Source organism: Phyllostomus hastatus, unplaced genomic scaffold, assembly GCF_019186645.2.
Source record: "Phyllostomus hastatus isolate PE091 unplaced genomic scaffold, TTU_PhHast_1.1 phas_contig_34, whole genome shotgun sequence".
Taxonomy (NCBI): Eukaryota; Metazoa; Chordata; class Mammalia; order Chiroptera; family Phyllostomidae; genus Phyllostomus; species Phyllostomus hastatus.
In genome coordinates this window covers 32,119,400-32,136,559 of record NW_025333857.1, presented here as the reverse complement: position 1 = coordinate 32,136,559, position 17,160 = coordinate 32,119,400, and the positions used below count along the sequence as shown (strand labels likewise).

The 17,160-nt window shown below is 39.6% G+C and overlaps 2 protein-coding genes across 3 annotated transcripts in view; one reads left to right on the top strand and one right to left on the bottom strand.

Moving 5' to 3' along the window:
- Positions 1-12,729, bottom strand: part of CUNH9orf85 (chromosome unknown C9orf85 homolog) — a 54,513-nt gene extending 41,784 nt beyond the window's left edge. The window contains exon 1 of the mRNA XM_045840702.1: positions 12,521-12,729. Within this exon, the coding sequence (XP_045696658.1) occupies positions 12,521-12,643 (123 nt within the window). The 5' untranslated portion in view covers positions 12,644-12,729. The remainder of the gene's footprint in view (positions 1-12,520) is intronic.
- Positions 12,730-13,099: 370 nt separating this feature from the next.
- ABHD17B (abhydrolase domain containing 17B, depalmitoylase) overlaps positions 13,100-17,160 on the top strand; it is a 41,840-nt gene continuing 37,779 nt past the window's right edge. For both annotated transcript variants that reach the window (XM_045840889.1, XM_045840890.1), the window contains exon 1: positions 13,100-13,723. The gene's annotated coding sequence lies outside the window, so the exon portion shown is untranslated. The remainder of the gene's footprint in view (positions 13,724-17,160) is intronic.

Here is a 17,160-nt window from a genome sequence, read left to right as displayed (position 1 = left end):
TATCAAATTATGATAATGTCTTACAATAAAGGCTAATGATGGTATATAGAACATTCACATATATGAATGTATACCAGGATGTCAAATATTACTCAAATTGATGACTTCAGTGATATGAGTAATTTCAAAACAAGTCAGCTACTTGATAAAAGATGGCTGAGCACTTACTAACATATAAATCTTTACAAAACAAAAAAAGCATTTAAAATAATCCCTAGCTTAGCTTGGTATTTCATATCCACAATGTTATAAATGGCCTACATCACCAAATGACCTTTAAAACCAGATCTGTTACTATAAGGTTACAATAGACTTCTGCTAACAGAATATATGCACCAGAAATTATTATACATGCATCACTCTGTCACCTACGAGACTACTTTCTCGTTAATGGCATAAGACTCTGCTAAAGCAAAAACAAATAAAAAGGAGAACAAAAGAGCAAAAATAAAAATACAATTTAGTTCAAAAAACAATCTGACTAATTATATTAACTTTAGAATATAAACCCAACTATTCCAATTAGAAATAAACTTGATAAGATATCCAAGAAAATGTATACCATAAAGTTCTAAAAATGTCATTCAACTTCATAAGTAGATAAAATGAAAGACAATTAGGACTGAGGTTGAAATAATCAGTTCCAAAGCTATCGGGAACTTCAAATTTACTCTTGGTATTTTTAGAAGCCAAAAATCCTACAGATACCAAATTAATCACTGCTGGGAAATCAAATCTAACAATTTCTTTCGGCCAAAGAAGTATTATAAGCATTACAAAGATGTGTTATACAAAGCATTAGGATGCTTAACTATATCCACTAACACAATTTCTAGAAAGAGAAACTGGTCACCCAGGTACCTGTACCTCTCTCTCTCCTGGGCCCTCAAAAGCTGTGACTATTTTAAAATACTTCATATTCACGAACTTCCGGTCAAAATAGAGGCATAGGTAGACATGCTTCACCTCCTTTGGCAACCACAAGAATCACAACTAACTTCAAAACTAAAACTCCCAGAACTGCTAGAAAATAGAACTGTATAGAAGTCAGATAACCAAGTATTTAAGGAAGCCATATTCATCCAGACAAGTAGGAGGGGTGGAGCTGGGGAACCGGGGCAGAGAGGACGCAGTTTGGTGTGGACAGGCTGTGGCAGTGGGATGGGTGCCCCACATCTACGTATGGTGAATGAAAATCAGGAGGGATACCTTGGGAGCAAGCTATCCCAGCTCCAGACCAGACCATGCAGCCCAGGGTTCTAGCGCCAGGAAGAAAAAGCCTCATAACATCTGGCTGGAAAAACGAGTGGGGTTTAGGGCAACAGAAGAAGCTGCCAGTTCCTCAGGAGAGTCCATTTAAAGGGTCCACACAGTCTTAAAACCCATGCAAACCCACCCACTCTGGGATTCAACACTGGGGCAATAGCTGGAAGGCTGCCAGTTGCACTTGGGCAGTGGGTGAAGTGAAGGAAATAGGGCAAATGGCAGACAAGCCTCCAGAGGCCAGGTAGCAGCACAGTCCTCTCTCCAACCCCTCCCCCTCCACAGTGCCACAAAGCACTGAAGCTGGTTGCCCAGCCCTGGCAAATACCTAAGGCTCTGCCACACACAACTTAACAGGTACACTAACACAGGGAGTCAAAGCAGCTCTACCTAATACCCAGAAACAAACATAGGGAGGCCGCCAAATTGAGAAGACAAAGAAATATGGCCCAAATGAACGAACAGAACAAAACCCCAAACAAGTATTAAATAAAATGGAGATAGCCAACCTATCAGATGCAAAGTTAAAACCTTGGTGATCAGGATGCTCAGAGAGATCACTGATTATGGCAACAACAAAAAAGAAGAAATGAAGGTTACACTAAATGAAATAAAGAAAAAACCACAGGGAAGTCACAATGAAGGGAAGGAAGCTGGGATTCAAATCAATGATTTAGAACACAAGGATGAAAAAAACATTCAACCAGAACAGAATGAAGGATCAAGAATTCAAAAGTATGTGGAGAATATAAGACTCTGAGACATCTCCAAAAGTCTCAACACTGGAATCATAGGGATGCCAGAAGAGGAAAAGCAAGAAACTAAAAATTTATTGGAAAAAATAATGAAAGAAAACTTCCTTAATTTGGTGAAGGAAACAGTCATATAAGTCCAGGAAGCACAGAGAGTCTCAAACAAGTTGGACCCAAAGAGGACCACAGCAAGACACAGTATAATTAAAATGATAAGGGTTAAAGATGAAGGGGAATGTTAAAAGCAGCAAGAGAAAAGCAGAGAGTTATATACAAAAGAGGTCCCTTAGGCTTATAAGCTGACTTCTCAAAAGGAATTTTACAGGTAAGAAAGGACTGTCAAGAAGTCTTCAAAGTGATGAAAAAGCAAGGGTCTACAACCAAGAATACTCTATCCAGCAAAGCTATCGTTTAGAATGGAAGGGCAGATAAAGCACTTCCCAGACAAAGTAAAGCTAAAGGAGTTCATCGTCACCAAACCATTACTACATGAAATGTTAAAGGGACTTATTTAAGAAAAAGAAGATCAAAACTATGAACATTAAAATGACAACAAATTCATACTATCAACAACTCAATCTAAAAAAACAATAAACTAAGCAAACAACTAGAATAGGAACAGAATCATAGATATGTAGATCATTTGGAAGGTTATCAGCTGGAAAGGGGAAGGGAGAGAATGGGGGAATAAGAAGCATAAATGGTAGGTACAAAATCAACAGGGAGAGGTTAAGAATAGTATAGGAGATGGAGAAGCCAAAGAATTTATATGCATAACCCATGGACATGAACTAAGGGGCGAGGAGAGATTGCTGGAGGGAAGGAAGGTACTTGGTGGAGGAAGGTAAAAGAGGAAAAATCAGGACAACTGTAACAGCATAATCAAGAAAATAAAGTATTTCATGTTATTCATCAAGATAAAGGTTACATTTCAGAAAGACAGTGGTAATAATGAGGAGAGGCCAGTGCATTCTCCTGATCTGGGTATTGGGTTACATGACTGTGTCCACTTTGTGAAAATTCATTGAACTCTACTATGATTTTGGCACTTTTCTATGTTTGTATGTTATACTTCAACAGAAGTTTATGGAATGAAAATGCTTCATCTTTACCTTTCCTCCAATTTTCAAAGTAGTTACTTATTGAAGGATTCATATCTTCTTAGTGCCAGGGACTCAACAAAGACAGGTGAATTACCAAAGATCAATAACCCACTGTACAATGTCAATAAGAACTGCCTGATTTCTATTCCTTCATTGCACAGGATAGAACTGCTGCTATGGGTGCATATCATACTCCATGGGTAGTTAAAACATACTTGAATCCCTGTTCTCTAAGAGATAGAGAATATGCCTGCATGTGTATGTGAGAGCAAAAGCCAAGACTTACATACTAGTAACTAATATGACATGCACCATATGTGTGGTGAGGACAATAAATGCCACAGGGAAGGAGAGAGACATTCCAACAGGATTCATCAGGAAAGTCAGTCACTGAGGGAGTAGCATGTGAGCATGATGAACACCTGAGTTAAGATGAAAGAATGGACTAGCACTTACAGAACACTTAATGCCAGGTACCACGTGAGCATTTCCATAAACTTTACTGAACTCGCACAATACAGCTAAACCCACTGAGACCCTGACAGGTTAAGAAATTTGTTGAAGATCATACAGCCAGTAAATAGCAGAGAATTTGATCTAAATCTTTTGATTCTAAGATCAATGTCTTCTACCACACCATATTGCCAGTCTTAAAGAGCTTGATACCTTTGGCCAAAAATCCAAAAACATCTGAAATCTGACAACTCACAAGAAATTTCCCTACCCAATACGTACACTTCAAAACATTTTTATTCTTCAAAGTAACCTGACCAAAACCAAAGTAAAACAGACTACATCCACTTACATGAACACTGGCCTAAACTGACTAGTACTGGAATTTTAATTGACAGCTTGAGATCAATCCATTTGACTATCTTTTCTTTTTTTTAAGATTGTATTTATTTATTTTTAGAGAGAGGGGAAGTGAGGGAGAGAGAAAGAGGGCGAGAACCATTGAAGTGAGAGAGAAACATCCATCGGTTGCCTGTCACATGCGCCCCTTGCCCAGAGACGAACCCTCAACTCAGGCAAATGCCGTGACAGGGAATCAAACCAACAACCTTTCGCTTCGTAGACGATACCCAACCAACCGAGTTGCACTGGTCAAGGATCATTTGGCTATTGTTTTAGCAAACAGGTCTTAGTTAAGAACAGTCTTCTAACCAGAGAGCCTATTACATAAAAGAGGCTTTCAGACTTGTGATTTTGCCATCACATAATTTAATATGTTCATCTTGGAAATAAATATAAATACCTATTTATAATCTTGTTTTGGAAAAATCCTTCAGACTCTTGGCCTTTTTTGGCCTTCCCTCTTTCTTTTCAGATGACCTTTATTCCTTCACTCAAATATTACTGAGAAAATTCCAAAATGTCCAAATTCTTCCCTCAAAAATAAATAAAAGAGAAGCCTCGATTTCTAAAGATTCCCTAGTGCAACAACAATTTTACCTGATCCTTCATTTTGTTTTCAGATTAAACTCCCTCAGCTTCCTGCAAAACCATCAGCACCCATTCTTCTTCCTCCCTTATTCCATTCATCCACCTGATTCCACTCAACTTCTCCTTGACCCTCTCATCCCCAAAATGTACTACCTCCTTGAAGATAACACTTTGTCAATTATTCCATTTCTCCCTTTATTTCTGATTTATTTTGATACTCCCCTGTTCTACCTTCATCACAGCATTTAACATACTGTTAGAATTATTTATTTACCTTATTCAATCACCAACTACTTATATAATGCCTCCTACATAGCAATTCTTATGTAGCAGTTCTTGAGAATGTAAAGAAAATCTTTCCTTCATAGAAATCATATTCTACAGTGGGCTATAAATAAGACAAACAAATGAAAAAACAGTATGTCAGAAAGTAATGAGATTATGAAAACTAATGTAACATAACAACTTTGCACTGATAATAAATTGAAACACACAAGGTGAGAAAAGGCCAAGAACCAAGGATGATTATATTTGTGGTTTGAGAAGGTGGGTAAATGGTGGGGTTGTGTACAAAGTTGGAGAACTGAAAGGAGAAAAGGTTTGAGAGAGAAAAATGAAGATTTCTTTCTTTGCCGTGTTAAATTTAATATGCCTTTTGGATTTTCAAGAATAGAGGTCAAGCAGGTAGTTTAACAATAACTCTGCAGATCAGGAGCAGGCTGGCCTGGAGTTCCAGATCTCAAAGTTATTAGTGTAAAGATGGTATTTAAAACCATGGACTGAGCTGAATGAAGAAATTATTTCAGGAGACCAAGAGGCAAATGCTGCTGAGCAACTGAATGAGGTGAGAACTGAGCAGCATTCTGAGCATTATTAACCAAGGATTTGGAAAGTGAGATCAATAACCTTTACAAGAGTGATTTTGGTGAAACAGGGATAGAAACAATGGAAGGTAAATTAGTGGAGAACCAGAGGCTTTTCTATTAAGAGGAAGAAAATATAGGGTGGAACTATAAAAGAACATGGATTCTACCTAAGGAGAGTTTTTTTAAGAAAATTAAATAACCCATTAGAGATGGAAAGATTGATGATGCAAGAGAACATGGGAAACAACTAAGTCCTTTATGGACAGAACTCCAGTGTTCAAGTAGAAGGGCTAGACTTGGGAGAGACAGGCCTTTTACCCACAGAAGGGCAGCGTATATGGGTACAGACACAGGTAGTCTGGTACATGTGATGATACAGTAACAGAAAGCTGGATCTAAGCAAGGTTAGGATTCTCTCAGGCAAATACCACAGAGGGAAAGAAGAATAAGGGAGCTGAGATATGTGCAAAAAAAGCAGTGGTTAATGGAGCATGCACTCCAAGCTAGATAAGGTGGGAAAAGGGGGGCATGAATGAAGTACAGTGAAAAGTGGAAGGGTTGACAGTAGTAGCCAATGAAGTTAAAAATACAGGGTCCAGAACAAATAACATGCCCTTTTTATTACAAAATCATAAGCAGGTAATTCTATAATTTAACAATATCACACTCAAGCACACCACATGACGTTGTAGGTAAAATGTTCAAATGAAAACTATAAACCATTACACCCATATTATTACCCTACCAACCACACTCAAGCAGGCCTTACTTCTGCAGGACTATCTATCTATCTATCTATCTATCTAAGGAATAAGGAAACCAAGAAAGAGATGGTGGTCAGTATTTTTAAAAACCTTGTAAGTGAAGCAATTATAAGCAAGAAGAGTATTTAAGGTTTTTGACCATGGAAGTAGATTTCGAAAGTGGGGGTGGGGGGAATTTAAAGCTGAGAAATCAAATGTTGGATTATCCATGTGGATAAAGCAATCACTAAACATGACAGGAATTGTGGAAAAGCAGTGAGCCAGGCACAAATGAGGAGGCATAACTAGAAAGTAAGGACAGATCTGGAGGGCATAACAGTCTGATGGTATGTATTTCTGAAGAGCTGGGGTTCTGAATGAGAAAGAAACAGACTGAAGCGGCAATGGGAGAAAGGGTTCCATCGGGGTGGCGGATGGTGCAACAAACGCCACTACGTAAAACTACAAGGAAACATAGTCAGGCAGGGCAAGAAAGTGAGAGAAATTTTATTTTTAACACTATGTCTATATTTGATTATAATAAACTATCAATTAGGATGCAGACTGGAATGGTTAGGGCAGGGGGCACTGAAAGTCTGGAAGATTGCATCAAGTTGGATATGCACAAAACCAAATGAGAATCAAATTTCCCAGTAGTAATGGCCAACCTGGGGATGGATCTTGGACAGAAAAAAAAAAAAAAAAAAAGACGCAAATCAAATAAGTAAGTACTTTTTCTAAGCTTTGTGAGAGCAGCTCAGTATCTTTCCAATAAATTTCTATTCTGCTTAAGTTAGCAACTAAGAAATCCTACTGATAATTACCTTCATGCAGGAGGCCTTGCACATACCAGACAAGTTCAGAAAAGGAATGTTTATTTAACTTACTCACTATATTTAAGTGCTATTTGGCCTAGAGCGATAAGGAAAATATCAGCAAGGAATCTTAAGCGTGTTAGCTATTTCTTTATCTTCTTCTCATTTCTTCCTTTCAATGTGAGAAAAAGAGCAAGGACGACTGAAGACAGAGTGAGCTGGCAGCAGGGTTGCTGTGAGGACAGCCGGGTTCCCTGTACACCTGTCTGTGACCTCATATTAACACTTGTGCAGGTGGGGAAAGAGCCCTACAGCTTAAAATAACAAATGCCACAGCAGCTTAACTTTCTGCCCTGAGGTTCTTTGTCCAACTGCTCCATTCCCTACTAGCATTTCTCTAAATGAAAAATAAACTATTTGGGGGAGAGTTAATATAAATGATGACTTTCTCTCTCAGGTGAACTAATTTACCTAGATGAAAAATTCTGAGAATATTTCTAATAGTGTAGTACAGTATTTAACTTCCTGTAGAAACAAGTATTGACAATTTAATTATAAAACTGCATAACCCAAAAGTGAGTAGAGTACTATTCCACTATTCCTTAACACAGATCAAATTAAGGCAAATTAGTTTCAACTGTCATTCACTGAATATTAAATAAATGTCTAAAATATATGATTGAGCCCTGACTGGTGTGACTCAGCTGGGCCTTCATCCACAAAGCTAAAGGTCGCTTGTTCAATTCCTGGTCAGGGCACATGCCTGGGATGCAGTTCAGTCCCAGGTCGGGGCACTAGAGGCAGCACATTGATGTTTCTCCCTCACACAGAGGTTTCTTTCCCTCTCTTTCTCCCTCCCTTCCCCTCTCTCCAAAAATAAATAAAATCTTTAAGAAAAATAAAAAGAAAACATAAGATTGAGGTACAAAAACAATTATATTATAGTAGGTCTCAACATTAAGAAACATACAAATCAATTTACTGGCTTCATGTGAAAGCACCTTGAAAATGTAGGTATATAGAATATACCAAGCAAGGATGAAATTATTTAGTGCTGGGGGGGGGAGGGGTATGGGGGGGGGACATGAGAGGTAAATAATTGAGAATACTTCAAAATACTCACAATAGTGAATATTCACTAGCACTATGACTTTTATTTGGAATAATATTTTTCTGCACTCATACATCATAAGACCCAGCACATCAGAGACTGTCACTCTGTCAATTGAAAAAATATGTTGAATTTAATAACAAGTCAATTGGGGGGAAGATACATTTAACATAAATCCAATTGGTGTCACACTGCTTCCATTATGCACAAAAATACAGTATTAAAAAACAATGACAACTGAACACATAAACAAAGGAAGGCTTTCTTTTTTAATTGTCTTATGAGATCTCCTAGCATACACCTCACCTAAGCGATGGATAGCCATCTGCTAGTTATGTAACTTTGGACACATCATTTACCTCTAAGTTCTAATTTCCCAATATGTAAAATGGGATAATTATATCATTATCATAGGGCTATTTTGAAGATCAAATCAGATAACATGCATTAAGTGTGCACAGTGACTAACGCACTTAAGCATAAAATATTAGCTGTTACTAACAGCAGTTCCAGAACTATTTAGAGTATATAGCCATCGATTTTCATTTTCCTTTTCCATCTCAAGGTAAAGACAAGAGTTTCCCAAAATTGAGTGTCCCCCCACAAAATCAGTTCAAGTTTGGTAGGCATTACGTAAACCAAAGGTTTCCACAGCCAAGCAAGTTTTGGTTGACTTAATTTTTTTAAACTGCAAAACATATGAGTGCATTATACTAATGTATACTATGATTCCCTAAAAGTAAAATCTAGTTTAGTATTTCCAAAGTAATTTCACCATGAAGTTGACTCCTGCCTTACTGAGATCACATAATCCTAGAGCCCAAACATTTTAGGAATACTAGTAAAAACAATGCTGAATATATATACCAAACAAATAGCATCCTTCAGAAGATGATATATGATCTTCCCATTTTATTTAGTTAAATGCTATGCATCCTTCAGATCTCAGGAAAGCCTTTTTAACCCTCCAAACTTAATCAATTCTTCCTGTCAGATACTCTCAGGGTTCCCTTAGAGTGGACTTTTCCTTCATAGGCCTTAATGCCATTTGTATTAACATGCTTGAGAGATTATTTGATTAATATGTTACCTTACCCACCACACCATGAGCTTCAATTGAAGTCATGCCAGTATTTTATGCTGAACTCCATACCCATAGGTTGATGCATGATGTTTGATAACATGTGTGGAACAAATATGTGATACAAAAACTTCACTGCAGCTTTATATTTGTCACAGTGAAAAACTTTATTAATATGAAAGTAATTTGCCTTGGCTGGTGTGACTCAGTGGATTGAGCACGAGACTGCAAACCAAAAGGTCGTTGATTGTGGCCCACAATGCAGGTATGTCCATTGACTAGGAATTGAATGGTTTACAGGCTAGCGCTTAATCTACTGAGCCACACCAGCTGGGGCTCATTTCTCTATTATTTTAATATTTCTCAATAAGTATGCATTTCTTCTCTAATTTTTTTAGGCTTTGAGCAAACGCAAGTCCACATAAATTATGTGTTTTATGTTTAGTTCGTATTTGTATCATTATTTCTTTAAAATATTTTTTAATGATCCCCATAGAGATCTCTGAGAGGAAAATAAGACAACAGATAGTACTAACCCCATATTGTAGATCAAAATAAATGAGAGAACTGAGGTCAAAATGTGGCTCTTTTTTCTTATTCTAGTATTCTTCTCATTACACAGCACTGCCTTTCCAGTAAGAATCACAAGACTGTCCTAATAATATCTACATTTTAGTACCAAATGACTAGAAGAGATTTAATCCTATTTCCGCCCCTTCAAGTCCCAAGAGGGCACTGCAGGCAAATAGCTATAGAGGCCTCTTTCAAATAACCCCAGGGAAGGTAAAGTGTAAAATCACAGTGCCAGCTCCTCGCTATCAGACAACTCCCTTATATTAAGCTAAAATTTACCTCTGTTAGTTTGAAACTTTGGTCCAAGTGTGGAATGCCACAGAACAAGATTCTCTCCAGTTCTAGAAAATATCCAAGTATACGAAGACAGCTATCACTCCTACCCTTTTGGGAATGGGTGCTTCACCTATATAAATTTCCCAATAAAATATCTGTCATTATCCATGTTCTAATTTCAGTGATGTCCTGACAAATTGCTTGGCACAGAAGGAGATGGAAAACTATCATGCAGAACTCCTGCAAAATAATGAGGTACATGTTGTCAATTGTTACTACAATTGTTTAAGGAAAGTTACAGAGAATCATGAACTCATCACTCCTTTGTTAGATGTCACTGAATCAAATAGCTCTCTGATATAAAGCATAGGAATTAAGTCAGAGTCAGATGCTTCTGACAAAATCTTGGCTTTAAGTAGCGGCATCTAGCTGGCTCCAGAATTTGCTATAAATGCAGCCAATTATTAGTCCTCCATTAGACAGACAAACAATCAACCTAATTATCTTTGCTCAATAAAATATTTCTTGATGTTTTTGTCACTACCTCCAATAACAAAACACCTGGTGTTTATACCATTGGACAAATGAGGCTTCCTCACAATTTAAAAAGAAGCAAAGGATTTAATGCTAAAAGTAATGTACAAAATTAACACTTAGTGACGAAACTTGAGACTCATGAAAAGATTTAAGACCACAATAACATGGCTGTTAGATGACACCAAGAAAATGCACAGTGAAAAAGTACAGTAAGTCTATGAAGGACTGCTAGCACAAGAAGTACAAGCTCAAGAAGTCTTGTACTTAAGTACAAAAAGTGCAGTAAGGTACACGATAGCAACATAGTTATTAAAACTGTTTTATCATCTAATGAAAAACAATCAGATTTAAATGGTTGTGCCAAAACTTACAGTTAAGAATACAGGACCAGACAGATATCTATAGCGAATAGCACTGCTTTTTATTCAGTACCTAGTGACAGTAGGCACAAACTTGGGGAAATTTTTCCAAATGTTGCTTCAGTTTTGTTTTTGTTTTTTTTCTGAATCTGAACCTAAGGTAAACAAGAGGTTCCCTGAGCACTTAATTGAAAATATCCCTCTTTACTGAACTGTCTTTCCCTCACCAGAACTTATTATAATTCATAACCATACATCTTTGTGCTTGCTTATTGTCCAGTGACTCAGGAAACTATAAATTCCTTCAAGACAAAGTCAACTCAATTGTATGCACCTGAGCATAGGGCCCTGTACAAGGCATGTGCTCATTAAATATTTGTAGAGTTTGTGAAGACAGAAAGAGGAAAGGAAAAGGGGACCACAAGTTACCATAAATAGTTTACTTTCAACATTAATTTCTTTCTCAATGTCAAAAACTTAATCACTTTTTGGACACTTATAATCTAGCCCATTTATGTACCTCATTTAGTTTAGCTTCACAACAATCCTGCCAGGTTTCTCATTTGAAACTCAAGTAAAGCTTAGAGAAATTATTCACTCACATCACACATCTGGTAAATTTGAACTCCAGTTTATCTGAATATCAAGTTTATCTCATGTGATGGTGGCCCCTAAGATGCCCTTGGCTTCCACCATCTCCTCAATAATCTCTACATAGGACTATGGAGGATACCTATAGCAAATTAGTAGTTGTATACAACCCAACACCTCTGGCTATGTAGGAAGTCTGAATTTTCTTCCAGCTTACAGAAATCCTGCTGCAGAAGTAAATGAGCCCTGGCTGGTGCGGGTCAGTGGGTTGAGCGCCGGCCTGGGAACCAAAGGGTCACTGGTTCCATTCCCAGTCAGGGCACATGCCTGGGTTGTGGGCCAGGTCCCCAGCTGGGTATCTGGAACCAATGAGAGACGAGAACACACTGATGTTCCTCTCCGTTTCTCTCTCCCTTCCCCTCTCTTTAAAAATAAATAAACTATTTTTTAAAAAAGAAGTAAGTAACTTATGAGAAGTAAAGCATGCTTTTAATATATTAATCACAGTTTGATCCTCAACATAATCTTTACAAAATCATCTTCTACCCATTATGTTGGTGAGGCATTAGGGCTAGAAGCGACCAGTCCTTCACATTCTTCCTACAAATTTGTGAGCTTAACGTTTTCCAAGAAGAAATGGTTGCTGCATAAACGTTGTACAAACTCTGACACTCCAGCCATAGTCCTCGTTCTCCTACGGCAAATGTGTGAACCAGATGGGAGTGTTCAACAACTCAATTGACCCATTTGCATTTTAGGTTTGACGAGGGTCCCATTCACTTTGTGAAATTATTTAAGTATTGACTGCCAAATACATTTATAAGTCAACATATCGAGGTCAAAGAAAGGGTGTGGGAATGTCATTTTGGAAAGGGTTGCACTGCAGCCAAAACTAACTCTGGGCTGCGGTCCACACTCGCCCTCGCCAAATCCTTTCATTTCCTCTCTCCCCTCCCCTGAACCACTCATTCCTTCCTAGAGTCAGATTTCGAGCAACAGGTTCCTACCTTGGTTTGAACAGTCTTATCAAACTTGTCATTTTTGAAGCTAAACGTATTCTGATGCCTCTGAGGCCTGGAACGGGCCACGTTCCCTTTCTGGGAGCTCATCGCCAAAATCACAATCACCATGCGCTGGGACAACGAAGATGCAGATAAGACCAAGACGCCAGAAACTACCTCTAGGAGTAGACGCCTCCGTCACTGACCCGGAAGGAACTTATCCGGCTTTTCCGCCCCGCCCCTGCCAGCCCACGTGACTTTGTAGGAGGTCAAAGGACACCCTCAGCTCCTCAGCAACTTCGAGGCTCTAGCACGGAGCCAGTACTGGCTCCCTCCACTTAGTATCTCTATCAAACCCCACATATAAATCCCCCTTTCTTCGAAGCGAGAATTCCCCCATTGGTCCGAACTGGGCAGTTGATCTAGGCGGAGGTACAGGGAACTTTTACTTCTATTGGCTCTTCTTTTCCGCAATCCCCGCCTCCTGCCGACTCAGCTCAGCCTCTCCTGGCGCCCGACTCCGTACGACGAATTGTGATTGGTGGAAGTCGGGCGAAGCTAGGCTGCGTTCCTCCCCCGGCCAGCTTGCAGGCTGGAGCCCGGGTCAGCGTTGGCATCCTCATCCAGTCAGTGACCAACTCCTGCCTGAGCAAGTCCTCTCCTCGTGCCCCTTGCTTCCTTTTCTGCCTTCCTCCCGCCACGAGGGGAGCCCGGCGGCTGCCAGGCTGAAAAGGAGCAAGGAAAGGAGGATTGAAGAGAAGAAAGAACTGGCTAGGTCTGGGTGGTGTCTGCAGTGCCAGAAAGGGCGGCGGTGGTGGCGGCGGCGGCGGCGGCAGCGGCAGCTGCGACCACGGCCACTCGGGACTTAAGGCCCGAGAGCAGCCGGCGGCGGCGGCAGCTCCAGCGCCTTGCGCCGGGGCCGTTAGTCAGCAGAACACGAGCCTGTGTGGAGGAGCAGGGCCGTTGCGAGGAGGCGGGACTCGGGAGCGCGAGTGGGCCCTCTCGGGCGCTGCCGTCTTTACTCGTCCGGTCGCCGGGGACAGCAGCTCTCGTCTCTCCTCCTTGGCCCGGCCCGTCCACACGCTGGGAGAATCCAGCCGCGGCGGCAGCTTCACGGATCGCGCCTTGTGGAGGACAGCGCGTCGGCAGACCTTCCCTCCCAGCCCTTTCTTTCTGCCAGACACCTTGGCTGCAGCTCCTCAGGTGCAGGTGCGTGAGGCCGCGGGGGCTGGGGCACTGCGACCGAGCTTGAGGAGGGGGCGCTAGGCCCGGAGCCGCAGCGTCGGAGGGACCTGAAGCCGCCGGCTGGGCGGGGGGAGGGGAGCAGGAGGCGTCTTTTGTTGTTGGAGACCGGGATCCCACTGGACGCCGGGCTAAGGCAGGGAAGCCCCTCCGGATTGGGTCTGCATTTTGGAGAGCCTTCTCCAGTGGTTCGGTGGAAGGGAAAGGTAGAATAGGGTACCTGGGGTCCACCTGGTTGCGGGAATCTGGGGGCAGGGAGGGACGGACTGACAGACTAGGAAAGGTCTTATTAGGTCCTTCTTGCCGAGAAGGGTCTCATGTCACTTCCTTTGCTTATCTCCTTGTGAACCGACAGGTGAGGTCAGGTTCACTCTGAGATTCGCGGTACCCAAGAGCTTTCTCCTGAATGTCCTCGTGTGTCAGCCTCGATTTGAGATCGAATCTGCCGGGTGCTTAGTGATTTGTGTATTTCGGTCGCGCGGTAGGGTTCTTTTTCTCTACGTGGGTGAACTTAAATCTTACCTATTTTTGAACTCTAGGGTAGACGCGTCGGGAATTTTGAATTGGATAATTGGAGTTTATGTTTGGATTTTTTTAAATCCTGAGACGAAAGTTCTGTCAAGTTAGATTGTATTGTTGTGAAGGTCTTTGTAAAGAGAGTTAACCGCGCGTTTTGTGGGGGGAAAAAAAATCCATGGTGAAATTTCTGCCAGTGCCTAGGCATGATTTTTTTTAACGATGCTTTGATTTAAGTTAGTGTGAGATGGATTTGGTAAATAAAAGGATGAATAACGGACTACAGAGAGGGTGACCTTTAAATTTTGGCTGTTTATGAAAAGGTATTCCTGTTTAATACTTTGTAATAATCTTGATCCGCAAGATGATTCATTTGATTTTTTTTTTAAGGATCAAATTACCAAAATGAATGAGTAAAAAGTAAGGTACATGTGGTAATAGCATTCATCTGTTTACATTAACAGGAAGACTTAAAACGAACTTTTCTTCATTAAAAGTTTCTCACATTTTTACAGCATAAAGTCACTTGGATAATAATGTCTAATATCTAATAACCAATGTTTTGATAGTATTCATAATTGCAATGGTCTAATTTAAGGCTGTCCCAACTTTTTGTTGATAAATTTCTATTTTGGAAGTGAGAATGGTGGGTTACTTGAAGCAGTGCAGATAGCTATGTTTCCACTAATAAAAAATGTAGAATCCCTGTTGAGTAATAATTGCTATATTATTTGAGATGGAGGAAATGAATAGCACCCTTACCCATATTTTGACCTTTCTTTTCTCCTACTGTAGTATTAATAAGGTTAATTGGCAAGGATGCGATTAGATTTTTAGCAGGCCTAGGCAGTTTTAAATTTGTCCCTTGGTATGGTACTGTAGTAGATAAGGGGTTTGTTTTGTTAAGTATTTTTGCCCATTTTGAAATGGGTATGAAATGACATTACCAATTTTCGGTATCCCTGTGACAACTAAAATTACCATAAAGTATCATGACAAAACAATGTTTTTGGTAGCTTAATGTACCTAGCATTGGTCTGTAATTCCAGGCCAGCTATCCAACATCTGAGTCAGTTTCTCCTTCTGTGATACAGGGCTAATAAAATGTCCCACCTGCTCACTGCATACGAAGGGCAGTGAGAATCAACAGTTACTCTGGTTGTGTGACATTGTTTTAGTTAAATAAGAGTACTCTGATGTGCAATTTTCTTATTTTGTTTTGATATTATAAATTTCAATTTTTTAGTGAAAAATTAGCATAAACTTTTGATAGAGGAAATCCCTTCTGTATGCCATTTAGGACTTGATCAACTCTGTCCCTTCCATGTTAAGATTGATGTTATATCTTTAGAATCAGTGATGACAAGAAAAGAGAGTAACAAATAAACTTGTTTGGTTTATTTACTAGTAGATTTTATTTCCAATGTATCCAGGTATTTGCTCTTACTGTACAAAGATTATACCTGCCTCTTCTACCCCGTTAAAAGTTTCTCACACATGTTGCCTTATATGCCTCTCAAATACAGCCTTGTGAGTTAGGAAAAATAATGTTTATGACCTTTTTAAACAAATGAAATAAAGCCCAGATAATTTAATTATTTGAATTGCCTAAAGCTACAGTTTGTAAGATGCAGAATTGAGACTTGAACTTGAGCGTTCTGACATCTAGTTCTGGATCCTTTGCCTCTGGAGCAGTATTTTTCCAAACACCATTTAAATCCTACACCCTTTCCCCCATTCCACATCACTAACTCCAAATTAACATACATCCTTCCTGTAGCTTGCTTTCTTCACTCACTTTGCCAAGATTTTTCTGTGTTTATTCAGGTAGTTCTAGTTTCTTTATTTTTGCTGCAATGTGGTATATGTTCCACATTATGTGACTATATCAAGTTTCTGTTGGTCATTTTAGTTGTTTCCAGTTGTTTGCTTATTAAACAGTACTGTAGGGAATATTCTTGTATATGTTTACTTAGGCACATGGTTCTTGACCCTATATCCCATTTTATAGAAATATTTTGCAACTTCCCAAATACTGTCCTAAAATAAAATTCATAATAAACTAACATTCATATTTTAAAGTAATGCACTTACTAAAATATGAGAAGTAATTTGTAGCAAAGTAATATAACATGCCTGGGGCTCAACCACCCTCTACATCTTGCTACCAAGTGTGACAGTCGACCAATAACATCAGAATGCTTGGAGCCTGTTAAAAATCAGAAGCTCGGGCCCTACCCTATTAACTCAGATGCTGCATTTGAACAAGATTCTCAGGGGATTTGTGTGCACTGCTAGAAGAAATAGTAGTAGTCAGCGGCTTTGCACCAATGGGTAGTATCACCATGAATAGGACAGTGACTACTAATGCAGACTAAGACAGGTGTGTTGAATTGGCCGTCACTGTTGGTGGAAGTGTGGTCATCTCTTTAATAAGTGGATGAATTCTTAAAAATCATCTGTATTAAAACACAAATATTTGTGTTAAGTTCTGTTTATAAATATCTGACCTTGTATTTTTCTCTTCCTGTTCCCTTAATCAATGTCCAGCAGAATCTTCAAAAAACATGGGGTAGCATAATCTCCACACACCAAGAGTGCTTGGCACCCCTGGCATCTGTTCAATTAGTGTCCCCCATTCATTATTACAGCTAACAGCCAACATTGAGGAAGATTGCTCTGGGATATGTCTAGTAGCAGTAGCTTGCTCTAGAACACAGGTAGATGCTGCTGCTTCAACACTATTAGATAACTACCAGTTTCTCTCCAAAGTGTTTGTCTCAGTAATGGGTAGGTCCATCTATTTTCCCACCTTCCAAATATTTTAGACTTAAGTTTTGCCATTTTGAGGAATATGCAATGGTACCTCATTGTAGTAGTATTTGCAT